A 22,938-nucleotide genomic window follows, 5' to 3' on the forward strand; every position below is an offset into this window, starting at 1 on the left:
GATCCAGTTCAGAAGTGGGCAATTTTTTGGTCACTGAAGACCAGTCTTCTGTTGTTTGGGGATGGGATAGGACTGCAATGGAATGGACCATGGATGGAGATAACATTGTTTTCCCTTCTCTTAATTTTTTAAGGTTAATTTAAAAAGGAGTATGCCAAGATTAGTTTATTTTTCACATTACAATTTTTATGTTTCCAAGTTTAAATGGCGATAAATCATCCTTTCTGTTTTTGTTTTCCACTTGTGCTTGGAGAAAATCTGAGGATTAAAAAGAATGGGATTGTTAAGGCAACAGGAAGACATAGGCTACTCCTGGAAGAAAATTAGTATAAAGGGCATTTTCATATCAGTTTGCATTGCACAGGTCAATATGAAAATTTAAAACAAACAATTTCAAATAATTTTTGAGCACAGCTCTGCCTAAACTGTATTCTTACAGAGTTGCTACAGTAAAATATAACTGCTTAGATGTTTGCTGTACAAATGTCCCAGCAACATTGCATGGGCCTATTCCTTAAAATGTGCAAAACGGGGGGTGGAAAATCGAGACAGCTTTTTCTGTCTTTTCTTTTTCTGACAGCTTTTTCCACTGGATTATAAGGGGTTTTTTTCCCCATTAGCAGATCAAGAATGAACAAAAAAATATTCATAACTTGCTTCTCCTTGATTTATTGAGTAACGTTTGACCATCCAAAGCCAAATTGTGAAAAAGTAACAACAAATGGAGTGAAATGGTTAAAGTTGAAATTGTTAGCACATGATAAGATGGCATCAACTTGAAATTGGATCCAGGAAGTAATTGAGGAAAACATAGATTTGGCACCTGAAACCTTTCTTCTGGGAGTACTAAAGAGGACATATGAGAAAAGAAAGAGATACTTAATTATACATATTATTACGGCAGCCAGATTAACATACGCACAGCATTGGAAGAAAAGGGAATACCATCAGAAGATCATTTAATTTGGAAAATCCTAGAATGCGCCGAGATGAGCAAACTAACATATGAGATTAATGAGAAAGAGGAATTGGAATACTACGGTGTAGGGACTATGGTATAAATGAATGGAAGATAGAATAAAGAAAGGAAAAGAGATAGTTAAAATAGCCAAATAAGGAGGTAAATTAGGAGATATTATAAGTTAAGAATGTATTCAATCAGTATTTATATCACCACTGTCTAACCGATATTCTGTGTATTGTATTACAACGTAATCCAATAAAAATTAAAAAAAAAAGATGGCATCAATTTATTACGAAAAAGAGGCATCATCCATCATATCATAGGTCATATAACGTATAGGGAATCGCATACACATCCATGTACTCTTCATGAAATGGGGACAGAAGTTTATAACCCTCTTTCTAGTCAGTAATCTAAACTGGGATAATTGTCTTCTCCATACTTGACATTATATAGAATGAAGAAGAAAAATGGTGCTCATTTGATTAAACCCTGTCTATTTTACCTGGAATACCATCCATTTTCGCCCTACATTTTCACATGGCTCTCTGAAAATGCAGAGTAGAGAATGAGCAGTGTGCTTGCTGGCCTTTTCTTCCTTTGGCTATTAAGCAGAAACTACAGATCACCAAGACCAACGATTCCTCCCGCTGCTAATTTGCTTAGCAACCTAAAATGGTTCTTCATCAATTATGTTTTAAAACTGGTTGCTCATTTTTAAAAAGATTGTTTTCAAAACACAAGCACGCAAAGAGAACATAATGTGTGAAACACAAGAGCAGAGAGATACAAAGATTTTAAATGGATAAATGAAAATCTGTGTGGTGTAGCGGGTAAAATGCCGAGTCTGAGGAGACCAAGATCCAAGTTCCTGCTGAGCTATGGAAGCTTCTTGGATGACTTAGGGCTGGTCACCTACATCTCTTTCAGATGAAACCACTTCACAGAATTATTGTTATTGTGGAGATAAATGGAAGTTGCCTTGAACTTCAGGACGGAAAAACAGCATGCAAAAGCTAACAAGCAAATTTACAGCTCAGGATAGAGCCGTGCTCTACTCATTGAAGAATAAATGTCAGATCAGGTCAATATATGTGCTCTGGAACAACAAACTACCTGGAGTAATCTAAACTTCCCTACGACATGTTAAATAATGCTGATAAATGTTGCATAAAATATTGCTAACAGATACATTATATTAAGCTTTTAAATGGGCATTTTTAGAACTTTTAGCATAAACACATATACAAAATATAAAAAGGCTTAATGTACTAAAAAAAATCACACTTTTTAAACACATCCTGGTGATTTTAATTAATACAACAATGTGGTTACCTCTTGTTTTATAAAGCCTTGGAGAGGCAAGTTGCTGCATTTCAGTTTTTTTGGATTAAAATTCTCATAATGTTCAGCCACCAGAGTGGTAGCTAAGACTAACACACCAGGAAGACACCACATTGTCTGTTCCCAATGCACTTTTAAACGTGCTCTAAAAGTTAGATTAATACATTAATGCATTCTCAACCTATCTTGATTTAAATACATGATTTTGCCCAAATAGATTTGTAGAGTCAATGAGGAGAAAAACACTTGAATCTTTGATTTTATGGATTCTGTGATAATCATAATGCAGTACTTGAAAATAGACCATATTGATTTCTGAAGTGAACAATTTCTTGGAGGGTTTGTCGCTCTTCTACCCCAATACTAATGATTCTTAAGATCTCATTTCACAAGTCATTTTCACAGCGTAAACAAATGAATTCCTCTGACATCAATGCACTGCAAATAGAAGCAAATAAATTACTGTTAAGCAGTATGCAATTTCAGCTGTCTTTGGCACATTTGATAAAAATGAATAGTGTCATTTTGTTCAGTCCATTGGGTAGTGGGGCAGTTAATCAAATTGTTTACCAACTAGAAATGGAAGAAAAAAAAATATAAATATTCATTTTTATTTGTAATTATGCTTTGGTGATCCTTAAGAGTGTCATTAAGTTTGCTTGGGCAAAAACAGACCATTATACAAATTAGTATTATCCAAATTAAGATATTGCAAAAGCACATGTACAAATGCTAGCTGCATGAAAAAACAATTGAAGCACAACAATTGAAAAGATCAAAGCATAATAACATTGATTTTTAAATATAACCCAGGGGTGTCAAACTCAAGGCTGGGGGGCCGGATCTGGCCCATGGGGTGCTTAGATCTGGCCCACAGGGCCGCCCTGGAAACAGCAAAGGACTGGCCCAAGGGGCCTCTGCCAGCAAAAACGGAGCTCGGGAGGGCCACAGGTGGCCCTCCCAAGCTCCGTTTTTGCTGGCAAAGGGTTGGAGGAAGCCGTCACAGTCGAAAACGGTGCTTGGGAGCCCTTTTTTGCTGACAGAGTGCTTGGGCCACCACAGGCACCCCAGACCCAAGTGACATTGAGCTGGCCATGCCCACCCTGGCCATGCCCACTCTGGCCCCCTGAGGTCAAACACAACCTTGATGCGGCCCTCAATGAAATAGTTTGGGTTTTGGCAAATTTGCACCCATAGCAAACCACTGATTCACTTAACAGCCACTGCTGCAAAAAAAGGTTATAAAATCAGGTTGGCCATATGACCAACCCATTTAATGACTGTCATGATGTTTGACCATATGACCAAAACATTTGACTGCTTTATCAGATTGAAATCCATAACTAAAATCTTTCATTCAGTCAGTTATGATTTAAGATGCAAAATGCTTGCAAAATTGGAATAGTCAATCTTCTATTTGAGCAGTATTTTGGTTATAACCTTCCCCTCTGAAATGTAAAAATGTAGAAGTTATGAATTTAAGGTATAACATGTACTCAGTAATTTTGCTAAGTATCTCTAGCAGCCTGATGGATTTGTGGCTTTCCTGTCAAGATTCTTGTATCATCAGTCATTGTGTTACTTGAAATAAGCTGATCTTTGAGTTTTCTAATTTGTAAGTTCTAAATTTATGTTATGCATGTAAGTGTTAAATTTATGAACAGGGCAGCTGAAAGTAGTACAAAAGTTCAAGCAGGAGCTTGAAAAAAGAAACGGAGCTGTAAAAACTTCATACAGAAATAGGAATAATTTAAAGCAAAAACCCCTGGCAATTGTAGGTTTTTAGTTTCCATAAATGTAGATATTTATTTCACACTACAGATAGTCCTTGTTGAATGAACACTCATTCAGCAACTGTTTAGAGTTACAACAGTGCTGAATGAAGAGAAGTTAATGTTGTTCTTCATAATTGAGACCATCACAGCATCCCTGCAGTCATGTAATCATGATCTGGGCGCTTGGTGACAGGCTTATAATTATGATAGTTGCAGTGTCACAGAGACATCTTTGTGATCCTCATTTCCAACCTTCACTGCCAGTTTCTGACAAGCAAAGTCAATGGGGAAGCTGGCAGGAAGTTGCAAATGGTGATCACGTGATTTTGGCATGCTGACCATGGGGAGTGGCTTAATGACACCAATTGGAACGGGTGTAAGTCATAAGTCAGCAGGATCATGTGATATCACGCTTTATAATTGCATCACTTAGCGACAGAGTTGCTGGTCCCAATTACAATAAGACTACCTGAATTAAAATTTCCATAAATTCATGTATCTATCAGATACAGGTCAAAAGGATCATTATACAAAAATGAAAGGCAAATATACACTTACTGTACATGCTCATGTATAAACTGGGAATTTTAGGTGCCAAAATATAACACCCCCCCAAATTAGTTTATCCGTAGCTGAGCTTATCTGGAAGAATGTATAATAAAACTTTTTAAAAGGTACCCATATACCCTGTATGACTCATGGAAAAGCCCATTCATGGACAGAAGATCCTCAAATTTTTAATCCAAATACTATGAAAAACCTGGCTACGGGTGGCACACTTTTCATAGCATTTTAGTAAAAACAAAAATTTAAATGTCAGCCTATCCATGGATAGGCTTATACATACACAAGTACAGACAGTTCTCAACAGTTTGTTTAGTGACCATTCAAAGTTACAAAGGCTGAAAAAAGGGACTTGAGACTTTTTTTTTTACATTTACAACTGTTGCACCAACCGCTGCAAGTGATTCTGGTCATGTGATCAGAATTCAGATGCTTGGCAATTGATTCATATTTATGATAGTTGCAATGTCCCGGGGTCATGTGATCACCTTTTGCGACCTTCAGACTAGTAAAGTCAATGGGGAAGCCAGATTCATTTAAAAACCATCTTAGTGACTTAACAACCTTAGTGATTCACTTACCAACTGTGGCAAGAAAGGTCGTAAAATGGAGCAAAACTCACTTAACAACTGTCTTGCTTAGCAACAGAAATTTTGGGCTCAATTGTGGTCATATGTCGAGAACTACCTGCATTGTAGTAATAGATTATTGATATAATGTTTACTGTTTTAATTAGTCATTTTCAGTAAGATGGTCAAAAACAACTTTTGTTCAATTTAGTTAACTTTTTAAAAAAGTAATTTTGTTTATGATACAGATTTCCAGGCGTTTTCTTCCTTTAATTTTACTATTATATTGCAATGTTAACCAAGTTATATGTATGCTTTTTTTCTGTTATTTTGCTATAATTTGAAAAAAAAACCTCAACTGTACAAACAGCTATTGTTTGGGGAGCATTTAATGAAGAAACGTCAGAAATTATAGAATATGATTATTAGCAAACCAACTGCTGGAAGTGATACAAATTAAGACACTAAAATTTAAGCACTATTATTTTATTTATGTATTTATTAATAACACTTATATGGCCTCACATTTCACAGAAAGTAACCCTGCCTGATATACAATAATCCTTATTATCATACTAATTTAATCTCTGTATTTTCTACATTTTTGCAAATGCTAAATTGAAATTATTTTTACTTCATCTTGCTTACCCTCAGCCAATTTCGAACCAACGAATTCCTCAGAATCCAGAGAACAACTATAACTCTAGAGCAGAGATCTCTGACCTGGGCAACTTTAAGACTTGTGGACTTCAATTCCCAGAATCACCAGCCAGCATGGGGAATAATCATACTGGTCTCAAATCCTTCCTCAACCACATTGGGATCCTGAATTATTAACATCCATTGGCAATCTACTTCACATGGGTTATTAGGAGTTAACGAAGGTAGCAACATGCTTTCTTTCTTCAGTTCCTTCCAAGGAAGACAAGATACAGATAGCAGTAGCACTTAGAGCCATATATTGCTTAATATTGTTTTACAGCACCCTCTAAGCCAGGGGTGTCAAACTGGCGGCCCACGGGCCAGATGCGTCATATACAGACCACACCCATCCCAGTTCCACAAAGGCAAAAAATGTCGCGATATGTCACGTGACACCATCAAATTTTACACCTGTGCTCCAAGCAGTTTGCAGAGTCAGCATATTGCTCCCAACTATCTAGGTCCTCATTTTACTGACCTTGGAAGGATGGAAGACAGAGATCAAACTCCTGGCTGTTGGGCAGAGTCTGCATGCAATACTGCATTCTAACCACTGCACTGCCATGGCTCCTGTTGTAATCAATGTGGAAGAAAAGATCATTACTTCAGTTTTGGAAGAGGGAAGGAAAACCAAATGGTTGTACAGTACTGGCCTATGACCGTTCTAGAGAACTAAGAAATGTTGCTTTTGTTTTTGTTTTTTTAGGAACAATCCTCAGTTCAGATTTGCTCAAGGAACTGAAAAATACGGTATCTGACATAAATAGAATTTATAAGAATATTAATCATGATTTGTCAAACTAGTCAATGTTAAGACATGGCGATAGGGGAGAAGTGACACTTCATGCTAAATCAAATGTCTTAGCATGATGACTAACCAGACACAAGAGCCCAACAAAATCTTTATGGATTAACCAAGTGGCAAAGCTTTCCTAAATGGCTCTCTACCAATGGGCTCGGGGGGGGGGGGCGGTATCCTAAATTGCCAAGTTCCAGAGATGCCACAGCAAGATCCAAGATTGTGGACTAGATGGAGAAGAGAGTACTGAGATTAGACAACGCCTACTCTTGTGAAGTCTTTTAGCAAAGAAACCAATTATCTCCAACTTTATTAGATACTTCTTTTTACTATTCATCTAATCCAGTGATTCTCAGCCTTCCTAATGCCATGACCCTTTAATACAGTTCCTCATGTTGTGGTGACCCCCAACCATAAAATTATTCCTAAAACCATTGAAAATATGTGTTTTCCGATGGTCTTAGGCGACCCCTGTGAAAGGGTCGTTCGACCCCCAAAGGGGTCGGGACCCACAGGTTGAGAACCACTGATCTAATCCTTTCCTTCCCCATGTTATCAAACAGTCTCAAAATTAACACACATTCTTTATCTCTGAAAAAGGTGAAGATTCCTGCTTTAAGGCATCTGCCCAAAGGTATAAACTAAAGCAATGCTTATCTAAATATAAGAAGCAATGGGTGGAAAATCATTAAAGAGAGATCTTACTCAGAATTAAAGGAGAAATGTCCTGATAGTGAAAAAAAAAAAATTAAGCTTGTCTCCAGAAGTTGTGGGTGCTCCATTACTGGAGGTTTTCAAATGCACAACCATTTGTCTGGAAGGGTCTCTCCTGCTTAAGCAAGGGGTTGGACTAGAAGACCTTCAAGATCCCTTCCAACCCTATTGTTCTATCTGATGGAGTCAAAATGTTCAATATAAAAAGCTATCCAATCAACATGAGGGATCAGGCTGTGGATAAGGCACGATGTGAGTAAAAGAACATGTGCATCTTCACAAGCTTTTAGGAGGTCCTTTGGAAAACTAACAAGATTACGCCTGCAACCCCTCATTTCTCCTTTTTGCAAATGGTCTGCTGTTACGTTGCTACGACAACAGGAAGCTTGCAGCATATCTGAAGGGGGAGAAAGGAATAAGACAGAAAAGAGGAGAGTGGTGGAGACTGTTGGATAAGAAGGGCAGGGAGAAGAGAAAAATGAGGCAAGAATTGAAAGAAAGGAACACTGCACATACTGCATTTCTTGCAGTGATATCACGAACTTGGAAAAACTAAGTGAGACAATGGTTGCATAAATACAAGCAGGTTTTAAACTCTGAAAATAGAATGAAAAACTGGCTCTATCCTCACCAAAATGGAGGGAAGGGAAAACTTAGTCAGGCCTTCAACATTGTTTATTTATTTAATTAAATTTATATATCCACCCATCACACGAGGAGTGACTATTATATACAGATATATGTAATTATACTCAGATTAAACTATTATAGTCATTATTAATAAAGTTCTACTCAAACTTGTGGATTCTGTTTTCTGGTCTAACCAAAACAAAGCCATTATTGAATATAATCGCAGGTACAAATTTTGTTTGTATGGTCATATCGTTAGACTTTTGTTTCCAAGTGGCACCCACTATGCAGCATTAAGCAACTCTTGTTGATCAAAGGAAAATAAATCTTCTCAAAATCTCTCTGGTTATGAAAAAGAACATTCAAGTTATTGTAAGTTCGGTTTCTAAGCAGTACACAAAAAGCTTTCCTCCACTGTGAAACTCAAAGCAACGCCTTCCGAGAAGCTATGGTGTGCTGTGGTTCTATCTCCACATCCTGGTCTGCTTAACTCAGGTCTAAAATGGCTACGTTATGGACTCTTGCACTATATCCCATGGCTAAGTTATGAACTGCAGAGGATAGGACACCATAAAGTCAACACAGGCAGAAAAAGATTAAAAAAAACAAGGAAGCTTTTATTATTGGCTTATACCACCACAGCGATCACTCAATTATTAGTCTAAAAACTGAATACTATTTTGATCATAATTAATCACCTGGATTAGTAGACTAACACATTATACAAAATAAGCAATCCCTTGATTCTAAGTGTACAGCACACAAACATGATTAATGGTAATTCCTTTGTCAATTTTTTTACTTATTTCATAAACCAGAGACTATACCTTTATGCTATAAAAAGTCTGCTTAAATGAACAGAGCACCAAAATATATTGGAACAGCAGAATCAAGAATTGAAACAGCTTGAAGTGATTAAGTTATTGATTTAACTACATTCATTAGATGGCTGGTTCATTAAATCTTGCCCTGATACTGAATCCCAGAGGGGGAAAAAAAACATTAGCAGACTCACTAAAAGGTCAAATTAAGCAAGTCATTCTAATGTTTCATGCAACCCTTGTATTATTTCTTTTGCTATCTAGGACATGTCTTAAAGCAGCCTTTGCAACATAGTGCCCTTCATATCTGCTGCACTATAGCAACACAGCAATAAAATACAAATTATATGTCAGGCAAACAAGACTTGATGCCAAAGTTAAAGAAATAAACTATCTCCTCATAATTATGTTAATTATAATCTTCTCTACTAGCACTATAATAAAACTGGGGGGGGGAGGGAAAATCCTAAGAAAGTGTGCAGTCAGATAATAGTCTATACTGAAATTAATTCCTCTTGATATTCCTTGCCTTCTTAGCTCCCACTTAGGCAATTTGACATCAAATCTTTCATTCTGTCAGAATGATAAAAAACTGTCCATTTAAACTGGTAACCAAATGGGTGCAGAGATGTGAAACATCTAGATTTGCCACATTTTCCTACAGTATTTTTTCCTCTCTCAGCCTAATTAAGGAACTAACAAGAGAAAACAACACTCCCACAAAAATTGACAGGACAAGCCAGTGTATAAGAGCAGAGTAACCCCATCCCCTTCTAGCACTGATGATGTTACCTAGTTGGGTAACAAAACATCTGTAAGTAAACAGCCAAGCTCAGAGAATACCAAGGACTCCACAGTATTAGCTATATTGTTACCTGCATGCCATGAAGTTGGTCCCTATTTACTTAAGTATCTGGTGCTTTCTGTAATATTACCAACTCAGAGGCAGTCATTGTGTGATGGGTGTCTACTTAATACAAGAAATCTCCTACTTACAGGATCACATGGTACACAAATGGACATGGCTGAACTGAACTCCAGGTAGTCACTATTCAAAAGGACAGTCTTCTTCCACAAACCAACTGCTTCCTTCGTAAAAATCATCCGGGAAGACATTTATTTGCCCAGAAGCAGTCCTTAAATGAAGAAAGGTAACTGCTACATATGCCTAAAGTTTATTCAATTTCTACTAGAATTGACAGGTAATTTACATGTCAATTGGCCTGAAACTGCTCTTAAAGGAATATTTGACCTCTTGATAAGGTTAATACGTATCTTTCTATACAGATAAGGCTGTTAACAATGGGAAAAACATAAATATTTTTTCTGCTGTTTAATCAGTCTCCTCTTAATACAAATAGGAAATATATCACATTAAGTTGTGCTATGAAATGTAAAGAAATGTTACACCTATCTGAAATTTTACATACAGAATTAAGCTACATACCAAATCCAAATTATTTAACATCCACTCTTTCCATTTTTATGTGAATTTTTTTTTAGTTCAGGGTATCACTTGATGTATTTGAAATGCTTGCAGCAAGTAGACTCATCCTTTGTTAACATTTACAGTAGTATGAAGAACAAAATGAGTAGTGCCTAAAAGAAGGACTAGGGTGTGACATGATAGCAGTATTCCAGTATTGGGGGGGATGTATTGGGGGGGATGCCCAAAGAAGAGAGAAGTCAACTTATTTTCCAAAACATCAGAAGGCAATGGATGGAAACTAATCAAGGAAAGTAGCAGAATTAAGGAGAAACTTCAGTGAGAACAATTAACCAGTGGAACAGCTTGCCTTCAGAAGTTGTAGGTGCTTCATCATTGAAGGTTTTAAAGAAGAGACTGGACAGCCACTTGTCTGGAATGGTAGAGGATCTCTTTAAGCAGGGGGTTGGACTAGAAGATTTCCAAGATCCCTTCCAGCTCTATTCTGATTACTGTTAAAGCACTGTAACAAAATTCCTGCCTGTACAAAGTTAACATAACATGAAAGGCATTTTACCACTGAAACAATTACTCAGAGAGCTGAGCATCTGTCTGCAATGTTTCAATCTGGATTCTGTACTGATTTTAGGATGATTGTCTCTTTATATAATTGTATATTCTAGCAGACACACTTTACTTCATACATGGTTGTACATGCCCGTAAACTGATGCAACTTTCCATTTATCTGCAGCGCATATATTTAAGCACTAGCTGCTTTAGAGAAAGATGAAGCATTTTCTCTTACCTGGAGCACCAGTATTACTGTCCTCAGCACCACTTCCAGAAGATCCTTTACTGTTTTCATTAGTAGCAACTGGTACATAACCTTCAGGAGGCAGAGTCACAGTGTATATTTTTCTTGAAGGTAGAATCACACTTGTCTTGTCTAGAAGAGAATAAATAGGAAACTGAGGTACAAAAGACTTACCAGTGCTTCTACTAGGGCTATGCAGTGAACTGGATTCTAAGAACAAAGTGCCAGTAGCCACACTTACTATGTTACTCAACAACTTTCTTCCTCCATGTTTACTCCTTCTAATTAGCCTAGTCTGCCAGGAAATAGACTCCACAAGGACTACTGGACCTCCTTCTTATTATTGCAGAGTATAACAACAGAATCGTAAAAGCCTGACATTCTTGCTTTCCCCTCTTATGCCAAATAGAATCAAGGGAAGGCAATCTTGAGTTTCTTACTCAACCCCTTGTCTTTGTTGGGCCTAAATGATGTTGATGCAACCAATCCTGCATTCTTCCTTCAAGGTTATTATGTCTGTTCTCCTCAAAGGACCTTCTTTCCTTCCGTCGCGAGCTGAAGATGTGGCTCTTCCGCCAATTAAACTGATCCGTTTGGGGGTACACTGGTATAATTTTAAATCGTTTTTTAATTGGGTTACTGATTTTAATTTGGTATTGTATTGTGATTTGTATTGAAGTTGTCATTTTGTAAGCCGCCTTGAGTCCCTAGGGAGAAAGGCGGCATATAAATCGCAATAATTAAATAAATAAATAAATAAATGTGGCTGCCACTGTACCCTAACAGAAAAAGATCTCTTTGATGTAAAGAGAAGATGGCAGGTCACACATATACATATGCCATACATGTTCTAAATCTCCTTCTCCTCTTTGAGTCTAAATTGCACTCTATATGCAACTCCCACATAGCCTTACCATGCATGCCCATGCATGCAGAGACATCTGTGGATAATTTATGAAGCATCTTCACAAATCTGGAAATATATGTGGCTGTTTTTATGGTTCAAACAACAGCACTTTGTATGCACTGTTGAACATTAGGAGACATCTGTAAGGATTTGTAGACACAACCCTACAAATACAGTCATTATAGCTGTTTTAGTGTGTGAGTATAACCATATGTATGTATATATATATGCATGCATACAGATATATATATACTGCTCAAAAAAATAAAGGGAACACAAGCAGAAGACATCCGAGATCTGAATGAATGAAATAGCCTTATTAAATACTTTGTTCATTACATACAGTAGTTTATACACTGCTCAAACAACTAAAGGGGACACAAAACACAAAACACAACGTTGACTCAGCCTTCCATAGGTAAAATGAGGACCCGGATTGTGGAGGCAATAAGCTGACTTTGTATATATATATATATATATAAAATAGGGGGGGGGGGCGAAAGCCCTATTAAGCAGGTATATACAAAACTATGAAGGCTATTGCTTAATGCATTGTAAGCCACCCTGAGTCTCTGGAGAAGGGCGGCATATAAATCGAACCGTATATATCTATATATATCTGTGTATGTATATATCTATATATATATCTATTTATCCAACACATATTTCATACACAGAGGACAGAGATATAAACAAATAGAAGGTGCACCAATGGTATCTCCATTATCACCAGTTATCGCTAATCTTTTCACGGAAGATTTCGAAACCAATGCTTTAGAAAAAACTGTTAACAAGCCAAAATTGTGGCTTAGATATGTTGATGACACTTTTGTGATCTGGCCGCATGGAAGAGATAAACTGGAAAACTTCTTAGTATATTTGAACAGCCTCCATCCCAAAATAAAGTTCACCATGGAGATAGAATCAGAAAATCAGTTGCCTTTCCTCGATGTATTAATTTATTTAAAATATGATGGCACGTTAGGACATACCATCTCTCAAAAGAAGACACAAACGAACCGCTATCTCAACGCTAAATCACATCACCATTCCAGCACAAATAAACTCTGTTGCCAAAACATTAACCACAAGAACTAAATGTCTGGCTGATGAAGCACATTTACAAACAGAATTATATACATTAATTAACGTACTGACATCAAATGGGTTCTGTAGAAATAAAATCATCAGTATGATCCAGCATGCAACACCCAGACGGAAATCAACAAGAGGAACAAAACAATGGGAAAGCCATCTTGCCCTATATAAAAGGAACAACCGATAGAATTAGCAAAGTTCTGCATAGACACAACATCAAAACCATATTTTGCACAGATAGAAAGATATTGTCTATTCTGAGAAACCCTAAAGACAAAATAGAATTAGAAGATCAAGGCATATACGAAATCCCCTGTGCTTCCTGCCCCTCAACATATATTGGACAGACCAACAGAAGAATGAGTGTGCACATCGAGGAACATAAAAACTCAGTACCAAAGATAGAACACACATCATCATTAGTACAACACATAAATGCCACAGGACATAATATTAATTTTAATAACACAAAAACAGTTGCAAAAATAGAACATCTCAATGGCAGAATAATCAGAGAGGCCATTGAAATAGAGAAAAGACCATATTGTATGAATAAACGTGATGACACTTCCCGTCTGCCTACTATTTGGAAACCTGCTCTCATAGACAGACGAATCTTAACACAAAATATAAACCATAGATCAAAGGTTCATCCAAAATGCCTGTGTTGCCACCAGTTCCAGCATAACTTATCCATTGACCCACAACCAAGCAACAGCGCTTCCACCCAATCAAAATACAGCTACGTCATCAGCCAATCAGAATACCAATCAGAATATACCTTTGCCTCTTTTCATAGAAAAATGTCAGTTATGATCGCACAGTTTGCCCATAAGCACCAAACCGAGAACATCAGCCAGAAGATGACGAATGTGATTTCGTCGAAACGTCATATTACTCTTTTAAGGATATGTTTACAATTACACGGGAAGAAACCCAAGATACTAACTGTACACATATATCTGTGTCTATCGAGAGAGAGGGGGGGGAGGGAGGGAGGGAGGGAGGGAGAGAGAGAGAGAGAGAGAGAGAGAGAGAGAGAGAGATACTTTTATTGATCACATTACCTGACCTTCAGCCAATTTGCATTGGATTAATGATTTCCCTGATATCTAACAATGCTAGAGTTTACACTGAAAGCCACCAGGGTCTAGGGATTAAGGTGCTACTTTAGAAGCAGGGAATCCTGAGTAGTAGTCCTGCCTTAAGCAAAAAAGCCAGCTTGGCAATCTTAAACCATTCCTTTATTAGCCCTAGGCAATGGCAAATGAATTTTGAAAATGTGTAGGGATCTGCAAAGAGTTGTCCATGCGACTGTCAGGATTTAAGAATGACTCAATTCCACCCTGTCAAATTTTAAACTGCTACCCCACTATGATCTGTAGAATAAATTCATTAAAAAGCAGAATCATTCTCACAGAGTAGAACAGGAAACAGAAGAAATATTGTTCATAAGCAACTATATGGCATTGCTGAAAAACCTTTGGAAAAACCTTAATAGAACTTGATTACACTTGCAAGAATGCTATTACCTTGATTTTCAATATGAGAAACGTTACATAGATTAATGAACTATTCTCAGATGTATTATGATAACACAGGGCTACTATCCACTGATTTTTAAAAAAGTAAAATACGGATGTTCCTGGACATGGATTCCATTTCTAAGATTTCTAAGTGAACTCTATTATTTCAGCCCATTTTCTTGCACACATGAAAAGAAATTAGAACATACCATGAGAAACAGAGGCTCTTCTCAGTTTTTAAAAAAGAGCTCCAACAAATTTTTTCCAAATACCTTTAATTACTTATGGAAAATATTCCCTTGTTAGAGGTCAAAGAGAACAGAGAAAAATAATGCAGTAAGATGCAACTGATTAATCATGCAATCTGAAAAGACAGGCATCAAGGTAAAAATTAATTGAAACTATTCAGGAAATTCATTTTCCCTAAATTCAGGCTCAAACTATCTCAAACTGTCAAGTCCTGAGGTTGATTTCTCCTTCCACACTTGATTAATAATGAGGTGTTAATCAGTGTTGGAATTAATGAGAATAAATGTGAAGGATTTTTAGGCTGTTAAAAGCTCTTGGACAATACTGGTTTGCTTTTTAAAAAATGCAACTCTTAGATGTGCTATCTTAATTTCCTCTAAAATTTCTTATTTATTAATGTAAATGCAAAAATTTTGCAGGAGACATCCTGCAAACTTCCGATAGCTTTAGCATAGTTTTCCAAATTAGAATTGGGTGTTCGTGCACAGGGGTAAATAGCTTGATGCCTGAGGGCTTCATGCAGTCTTCAAAACCTTGCATAAACTGGAATCAATATGGCTACTAAATAGTTAACTTTATTTTTAAATATATTTACACGTCAATTACACTACATTTAGTTTCTGCTTGGTTCCGCCTTCTTCAGCTTCCAAAATGTTGAGCTTGCTTGCTGTTGCACTTGAAGAGGTTTATAAACCTAGTTTATAGACTTCATTCTTGAAGAGATTATGTCCCAAGTTTCCAATGTGCCACTGCGGGGGGCAGATCATCCTGCTGCGTCATTTGTATACCAGGACTAACTGACCAAGATCCTGCAGTAATACAGCCATGTTCCTGATTCAGGAAGCATTTCCATGTATCCTGCTTCAAAGAATGCAACATTCTCTGTGAAAGGATGTCACTCAACATCTCGCTTCCAAGACTAAGAGCCATGATGAGAAAGGACAGACCCTTGAAGGTACTCATCCATGGTACCTACAGGAGGACCTCGATTTACAACTGGCTCACGAAAAGAAAAACGGTCAAGAAAAACGGCTGCAGTCACATGACTTCATTATGTGTGCTCAGCAATTGGGCAGCATTAGCAAATGTTTGCAGCAAGCATCATGTGACCACACTTTATGATGTTTTTGCTTGAAACCAGGATTTAGTTTGGTTTTTTTCCGGCAAAAACAGCCCCATAGCAGGGGTTGGATTAACAACCATGGCATTTGTTTAAGACCACCACAAAAACCAGTCTTGAGAGTAAGCGCAGTCATGCGGTAACTCGCTTTACAACCATCATGACTTACAATCAAAATTTTGGGCTCAATTATGGTCCTACCGTGTTTCTCTGAAAATAAGACAGGGTCTTATTTTCTTTTGACCCCCAAAATATGGCCTTGGCCTTATTATCGGGGGAGGGTGTCTTATCCCTAAACCTCGGCAGGCCAGATTCCGTGAGCTGGACTCGGGAGAAGAAGAGAGAGAGGGGGCCTGCGAGAGAGCCCATTTCTCATGTTCTTCTCTTCCCAGCCGGTGGCAGCACATTCAGCTCCCCGAATCTGGCTTGAGGATCTTGGCTAGCGAGGGGAAGTGGCAGGTGGGGAGGGGTGGGATGGCGGAGAAGCAAGACGCATGGAGCGAGATGCTTCCTCCTCTTCCTCTTTTCCTTCTCCAGCTTCTGCTCATTGGGGATTGCCTGGCTAAGTCGGACGCTGGAGCAGCCGCCCCAGGGTCTCTTGCATCCCGGCATCGTCGGCGTGGCTGCCTTCTCCCTCCCTTTCCTCCGCCCAAGTGTTTAACCCAGCTGGTGAGATCACCATAGCAGCCCCCTCCCCGCCCCCTCCCCCTAAGCCGCTCTGTTTCCCACTAGCAGTTTATAAAGAGAAAAAAGAGAGCTGGAACAGGAAGGGACCTCGACTGTCAGCACCCATGCTGATTAACCTTTCAATTAGCTCCTCTTATCAAGTCCCGTCTCGGAGCTATGGTCCTCGTGGCCATTGAGGACGTTTTTAGCATCCGACCCACACACACACAAAAAAGTTTGCCGAGGGTGAGGTTGGGTTGGGGATGTGGGCAGCAGACAGAAGGAGAAGGCAACCCCCCACCTCTCCCCTGGCAACCCCAGGGCTGGCCGAGAGACCCCCTCCCCGCTTTTCCTCCTCCGCCACAGGGCTTTTGGCATCTACAGGAGCCAATTACCAGCCACCCACGGGGAGCTCCTTTCCACGTGGGGAAGCGATGGGAAGTCTCTGTGCCCTCCCATTGTGTGGAGCCGGCCAGGCAGGGAAGCAAAACGGGAGCCCCTGGTGCTGACTTCCAGTCGGGATAGGGAGGGAGGCTGCTTGCAAAATTTGCTCGTTGGGGCTGGTCAGCCGGGCTCCTCTCCGGCCTCCCCTCCTCATGATGTGTTGTTTGCACAGCAGCTGTGCATACATCTAAATATTTGGGGGGCTTATATTCAGGGGGACTTATATTCAGGGGGGGGCTTATTTTACCACATGCACTCGAAAGCCCAATTGGGCTTATTATTGGGACAGGTCCTAGTTTCAGGGAAACATGGTAAGTCGAGACCCACCTGTATTAGGATAGTGATTTCTCAATGTTGGTAACTTTGAAAGGTGGATTTCAACTCCCAGCATGGTGGCTGGAGAATTCAGAGCTCTTAAAGTTGCCAAGTTTCAGAAAGATTGCAGGAGACTGGAATGCATATTGCTCATTAAATTCTCTATTATAGTATATATGTACTAAATGTCTATTGGCTTTTTAAAAAAATTTGCAGCAACATATAAACCAGCAAGTGCAATTCTGACATGAGGGTTTCTCTTGATTATTCTTTTTTTGTTTGTTTGTTTCTTTTGGAGCATTTGGCAACTCAGCCCAGCTTTGATTAAGAGTTCCATTTGCACGTCTACTAGGGTAACAGCAGGAATAGAAGTTCAAAAGCAGTTTATCAGCAGACCCAGCTCCACCTAGCAAATAATTTCTTGCTGGACCAGACTAAAATAAGAGCCTGCTGCCTGAATTCTCAGTTTATTGATCATGAGGCCCTATGGTGCCTTTTAAACTTGGTATCCACTGTGCACAATTGAATTTTGCTACATACCAGATCTGGCAAAACATCTGGAAGAATGAGTAGGAAGGCAAACAAAGCCCTTCTTCTGAATGCTTTGCCGAGTCCTATAATCACAAGCAAAGCTTTATTATGGCCTTGAAGCCAGGAAAATACTATCCAGAAGTCCAATATATAGATATGAATAAAATGTAGGCATAGAATGTAATAACATTATCGATATATAAAAATAATGCAAATACTAGTGGAAATCAGAGGGATTAACACTAGGTTTCAGTTGTGGGTAGAAACTCGCCGTGTCACATTACTGTCACCTGAAGTTTTGCGAAGTCTTTCCCCTTTGCGGAGCGGGGTGGGCATGGCCTGCGCATGACGCATCTGGCCCGTGGACCGCCAATTTGTCACCCCTGGGATAGAACAAATAAAACAAATAGAGGCACAGAATTGGACAACCTGGAAAAAATACATCAGAATCCTGGTCTGATAGAAGAAGCAACAAAGAAGCATTGTTCATTCTTGCCAAGGTAACGGAAAGGAATAGATGGCTGTCATCTGAGATTTCCTCTAAAGTTGGGATGTCAAACCATGTCCACTTTAAGACTTGTGGACTTCAACTCACAGAATTCCCCACCCAGCATGGCTCAGGTCCACAGGTCCTAAAGTAGACAAAGTTGGACACCCCTGCTCTAAATAGGAAGAAACAGAGGATCATGGGGCTCAGGGACTCCTCAGGTTCATCCCCCCATATGGGCATTTGCACCTCTATAGGGCTGTTTTATATGGGCCCCACAGGAATGTGGAGGATAAAACACCCAACAAGATAAAGACTCGGCGAAATTTCAGAGTTAGGATGGAAGAGAGATAGGATGATGGCACATGCCCATTTGAGGGGGAAAAAAATCAGATTATGGCATTGGATATTAGTCTTAGACTGGTTTGGAAGTCAATAGTCTAGACCAGGGGTGAGCAAATATGGCCCCTTTATGACCTTGGCCAGCTTGGCTGTCTCAGGAATTCTGGGAGTTGAAGTCCACAGGTTGTAAAAGGGCCACATTTGCCCACCCCTGGTCTAGACATTGCTTAAGATGTTTCTTGGCATTTCCAAACCTTAATGGACAAAGGCTATCCAAGCAGAGACCTAAAGACTGGAAGTTTGCTATTAGCTCTTGTTAACCAAGTTGATTTAAAAATGATCTCTTAGAACCACTGGAGCCAGAAACCCACAGAAAAAAAAATTCAATCAGAAATTAATGAGATAGCACCAGACTCTGGAATCCATCAAAACTAAACATTTCTCTAACCAGAAAACAGTGTTCTTCATGCATCTCAGAAATGCAAAGACAACTCTTATAAACTTGGACAGGACGGCTTCCAGGGGATTAAAATTTGTAAAAAGCCAATTCTTGAATGAGCACCAAAATCAGATGATGTATCAGGAGTGCAACAACATAGTCATTCCCCCCCACCCCAAAGTCCCAAATCAAATTTAGCATGTGATGTGAAGGCAGCAGGTTGGTCTTTTCCCCCACCATGTGTGAACATAACTAGTTGATCTATGACTCGAATCATCTTGTGACACCTCTGTTAAAGCTTAGAGGGATCAAGTAAATCACTGAGCTGCCTCTCAATTCCCCATCTTCCCTTCCTCTGTTCTCCACCCAAGTTCCTCAATAAAGGGATAGGAAGCCAGTTAAGCATCCCTTCCATTGATTTTTCTCTTTCTTAATTCATTCACTCTCTCTCCCCTCCCCTTTCTCTCTCTCCCTCTCTACCCTGCCCCCCATTCATTTAGCACTTCAAGGGCATTCTATGTGCTCAGTTCTCATTGGAAGATTTGAGGTCTTCCCTGAATCTTTCCCCTTCCATTTTTTCCTCCTTTTATTCAACAGACTTTGTCTGAGACATGTGAGACCTCAGGGTCTCTTTTTTAAAAGCTTACAACCTTTCATATTCAAAGCTACACACTTCCTCTGAGGTATATGGGGGTGCACACCTATGATTCCTTGTGCTGTTATTTGACTGTGCTATACAGGATCATCCAACAGGGGATATCTCTGAGTGTAAAGGAGCACACAGTTAAGATGCTGGCTTGACAAGCAGCAAGCTTGCTTTCGAGACCTGAGTGCTGCCATGGGGCGGGGTGAGCTCCCATTCTGTGCTCCAGCTCCTGCCAGGGACATGAAAGGAGCCCTCATCAGCTAATCCTTTCAATCCAGAGGCACCTTGGTAAATCCAACATGAGCACTATGCGCTCTCTGAGTGTACAGGTGAAACTCGAAAAATTAGAATATTGTGCAAAAGTTCATTTATTTCAGTAATGCAACTTAAAAGGTGAAACTAATATATGAGATACTCATTACATGCAAAGCGAGATAGTTCAAGCCTTGATTTGTCATACTTTTGATGATTATGGCTTACAGTCATGAAAACCCCAAATTCACAATCTCAGAAAATTAGAATATTGTGAAAAGGTTCAATATTCTAGGCTCAAAGTGTCCCACTCTAATCAGCTAATTAAGCCATAACACCTGCAAAGGGTTCCTGAGCCTTTAAATGGTCTCTCAGTCTGGTTCAGTAGGAATCACAATCATGGGAAAGACTGCTGACCTGACAGTTGTGCAGAAAACCATCATTAACACCCTCCACAAGGAGGGAAAGCCTCAAAAGGTAATTGCAAAAGAAGCTGGATGTTCCCAAAGTGCTGTATCAAAGCACATTAATAGAAAGTTATGTGGAAGGGAACAGTGTGGAAGAAAAAGATGCACAAGCAGCAGGGATGACCGCAGCCTGGAGAGGATTGTCAGGAAAAGGCCATTCAAAAGTGTTGGGGACTTTCACAAGGAGAGGACTAAGGCTGGAGTCAGTGCATCAAGAGCCACCACACACAGACGGATCCTGAACATGGGCTTCAAATGTCGTATTCCTCTTGTCAAGCCGCTCCTGAACAACAAACAACGTCAGAAGCGTCTTACCTGGGTTAAAGAAAAAAAGAACTGGTCTGTTGCTCAGTGGTCCAAAGTCCTCTTTTCTGATGAGAGCAACTTTTGCATCTCATTTGGAAACCAAGGACCCAGAGTCTGGAAGAAGAATGGAGAGGCACACACTGCAAGATGCTTGAAGTCCAGTGTGAAGTTTCCACAGTCTGTGTTGATTTGGGGAGCCATGTCATCTGCTGGTGTTGGTCCACTGTGCTTCATTAAGTCCAGGGTCAACGCAGCCGTCTACCAGGAGATTTTGGAGCACTTCATGCTTCCTTCCACAGACGAGCTTTATGGGGATGCTGACTTCAGTTTCCAGCAGAACCTGGCACCTGCCCACACTGCCAAAAGTACCAAAACCTGGTTCAATGACCATGGGATTACCAGTAAACTCGCCTGACCTGAACCCCATAGAGAATATATGGGGCATTGCCAAGAGAAAGATGAGAGACATGAGACCAAACAATGCAGAAGAGCTGAAGGCCGCTATTGAAGGATCCTGGTCTTCCATAACACCTCAGCAGTGCCACAGGCTGATAGCATCCATGCCACGCTGCATTGAGGCAGTAATTGATGCAAAAGGGGCCCAAACCAAGTACTGAATACATATGCATGCTTATACTTTTCAGAGGTCCGATATTGTTCTATGTACAATCCTTGTTTTATTGATTTCATGTAATATTCTAATTTTCTGAGATTGTGAATTTGGGGTTTTCATGAGCTGTAAGCCATAATCATCAAAAGTATGACAAATCAAGTCTTGAAGTATCTCGTTTTGCATGTAATGAATCTATCTCATATATTAGTTTCACCTCTTAAATTGCATTACTGAAATAAATGAACTTTTGCACGATATTCTAATTTTTCAAGTTTCACCTGTATGCCCAGCTTTTCAAGCAAAGGCATCACATTGGCAACTTCGTCCTTGTTGAAGATGCTGAGGATCCTGGTAAGATTTGAAATGATGACCCAGCAGGTTGCACTTTGACTCCTAGGAAATGATGCCTCCTAAATTAAGGAAATGATGTCTCCTTAATTTAAAATTAAGTTTAACAACAGCAGAGATCTAACAAGTTTATTTGCTCAGAATGTTTTCTCTTATACCTGTGATGGCGAACCTATGGCATGCATGCCACAGGTGGCACGCGGAGTCATATCTGTGGGCACGCGAGCATTGCCCTAGCTCAGCTTCAGCGTGCATGCGTGCGCCGGCCAGCTGATTTTCAGGCCTTCCAGGCACACCGGAAATTGGGAAATGGGCCATTTCTGGCCTCCAGAGGGCCTCCGGGGGGGGGAGGCCGTTTTCGCCCTCCCCAGGCTCCTAGAAAGCCTCTGGAGCCTGGGGAGGGCAAAAAACGGGCTTACCGGGCCCACTGGGCCCACCGTGCCATCGCGTGCCAAAAGTGGGGAGAGTGCAGGGAGCCGTGCGCGCATGTGCAGGGGGATGGGGAGCATTGAATTATGGGTGTGGGCACGCACGCATGAGGACCCCCCCCCCTGCTTTTGGCACGCAACAGCAAAAAAGTTAGCCATCACTGTCCTATTCCATCAATCCTTTGCCTTCTTGATGGGGAGGAAGGAGGGCAGCAGGAATCTCACCTCCAGATAAAGAACTGTGATGTCATCACCTACCTTGTATTCTGCTCCTGTAGGCCATTGAAGCATTCATGGAAATAAAGGTGACAGAGACTGGCATTTTGCTTTGCAGCTCACCAGGTTTATATTACATTTTTGCTTTCTGTGTTTATTTTTGGCATCCAAATCGGGTTGCAGACAGCTTGGTGGACGTCTGGAAAACTGGTTGCCAATTCCTATCTTAAAGTCAGATAAAGGATCGATGTAGAATATTAAGAAGACCTCTGTTCTGATAAAACTTGGGGGGAAAGAGCTGGGAGTATCAATAGTTGAGTTTCTTTTTTTATATGAAGCCTCTCATTATATTTGCAAATTTTATTAATACAGTTGTGATCTCAAGGTACACAAACAAGGTACTGCCTAAACTGTG

General features: G+C 39.8%; 1 protein-coding gene across 6 annotated transcripts in view; it reads right to left on the reverse strand.

The window, feature by feature from the left end:
* ERICH1 (glutamate rich 1) overlaps positions 1–22,938 on the reverse strand; it is an 87,982-nt gene that overhangs the window by 37,164 nt on the left and 27,880 nt on the right. For 4 of the 6 annotated variants that reach the window (XM_034436772.3, XM_087882442.1, XM_087882439.1 and 1 more), the window contains exon 3: positions 11,115–11,255. In XM_034436772.3, the coding sequence (XP_034292663.2) occupies positions 11,115–11,255 (141 nt within the window). Of the gene's footprint in view, positions 1–6,396; positions 6,489–11,114; positions 11,256–22,938 lie in introns of all 6 variants that reach the window. The other 2 variants (XM_060689261.2, XM_087882438.1) reach the window with 1 other exon arrangement.

The sequence above is a fragment of the Pantherophis guttatus genome, chromosome 1, assembly GCF_059756535.1.
Source record: "Pantherophis guttatus breed Tessera chromosome 1, ASM5975653v1, whole genome shotgun sequence".
In the NCBI taxonomy this organism is placed as follows: domain Eukaryota; kingdom Metazoa; phylum Chordata; class Lepidosauria; order Squamata; family Colubridae; genus Pantherophis; species Pantherophis guttatus.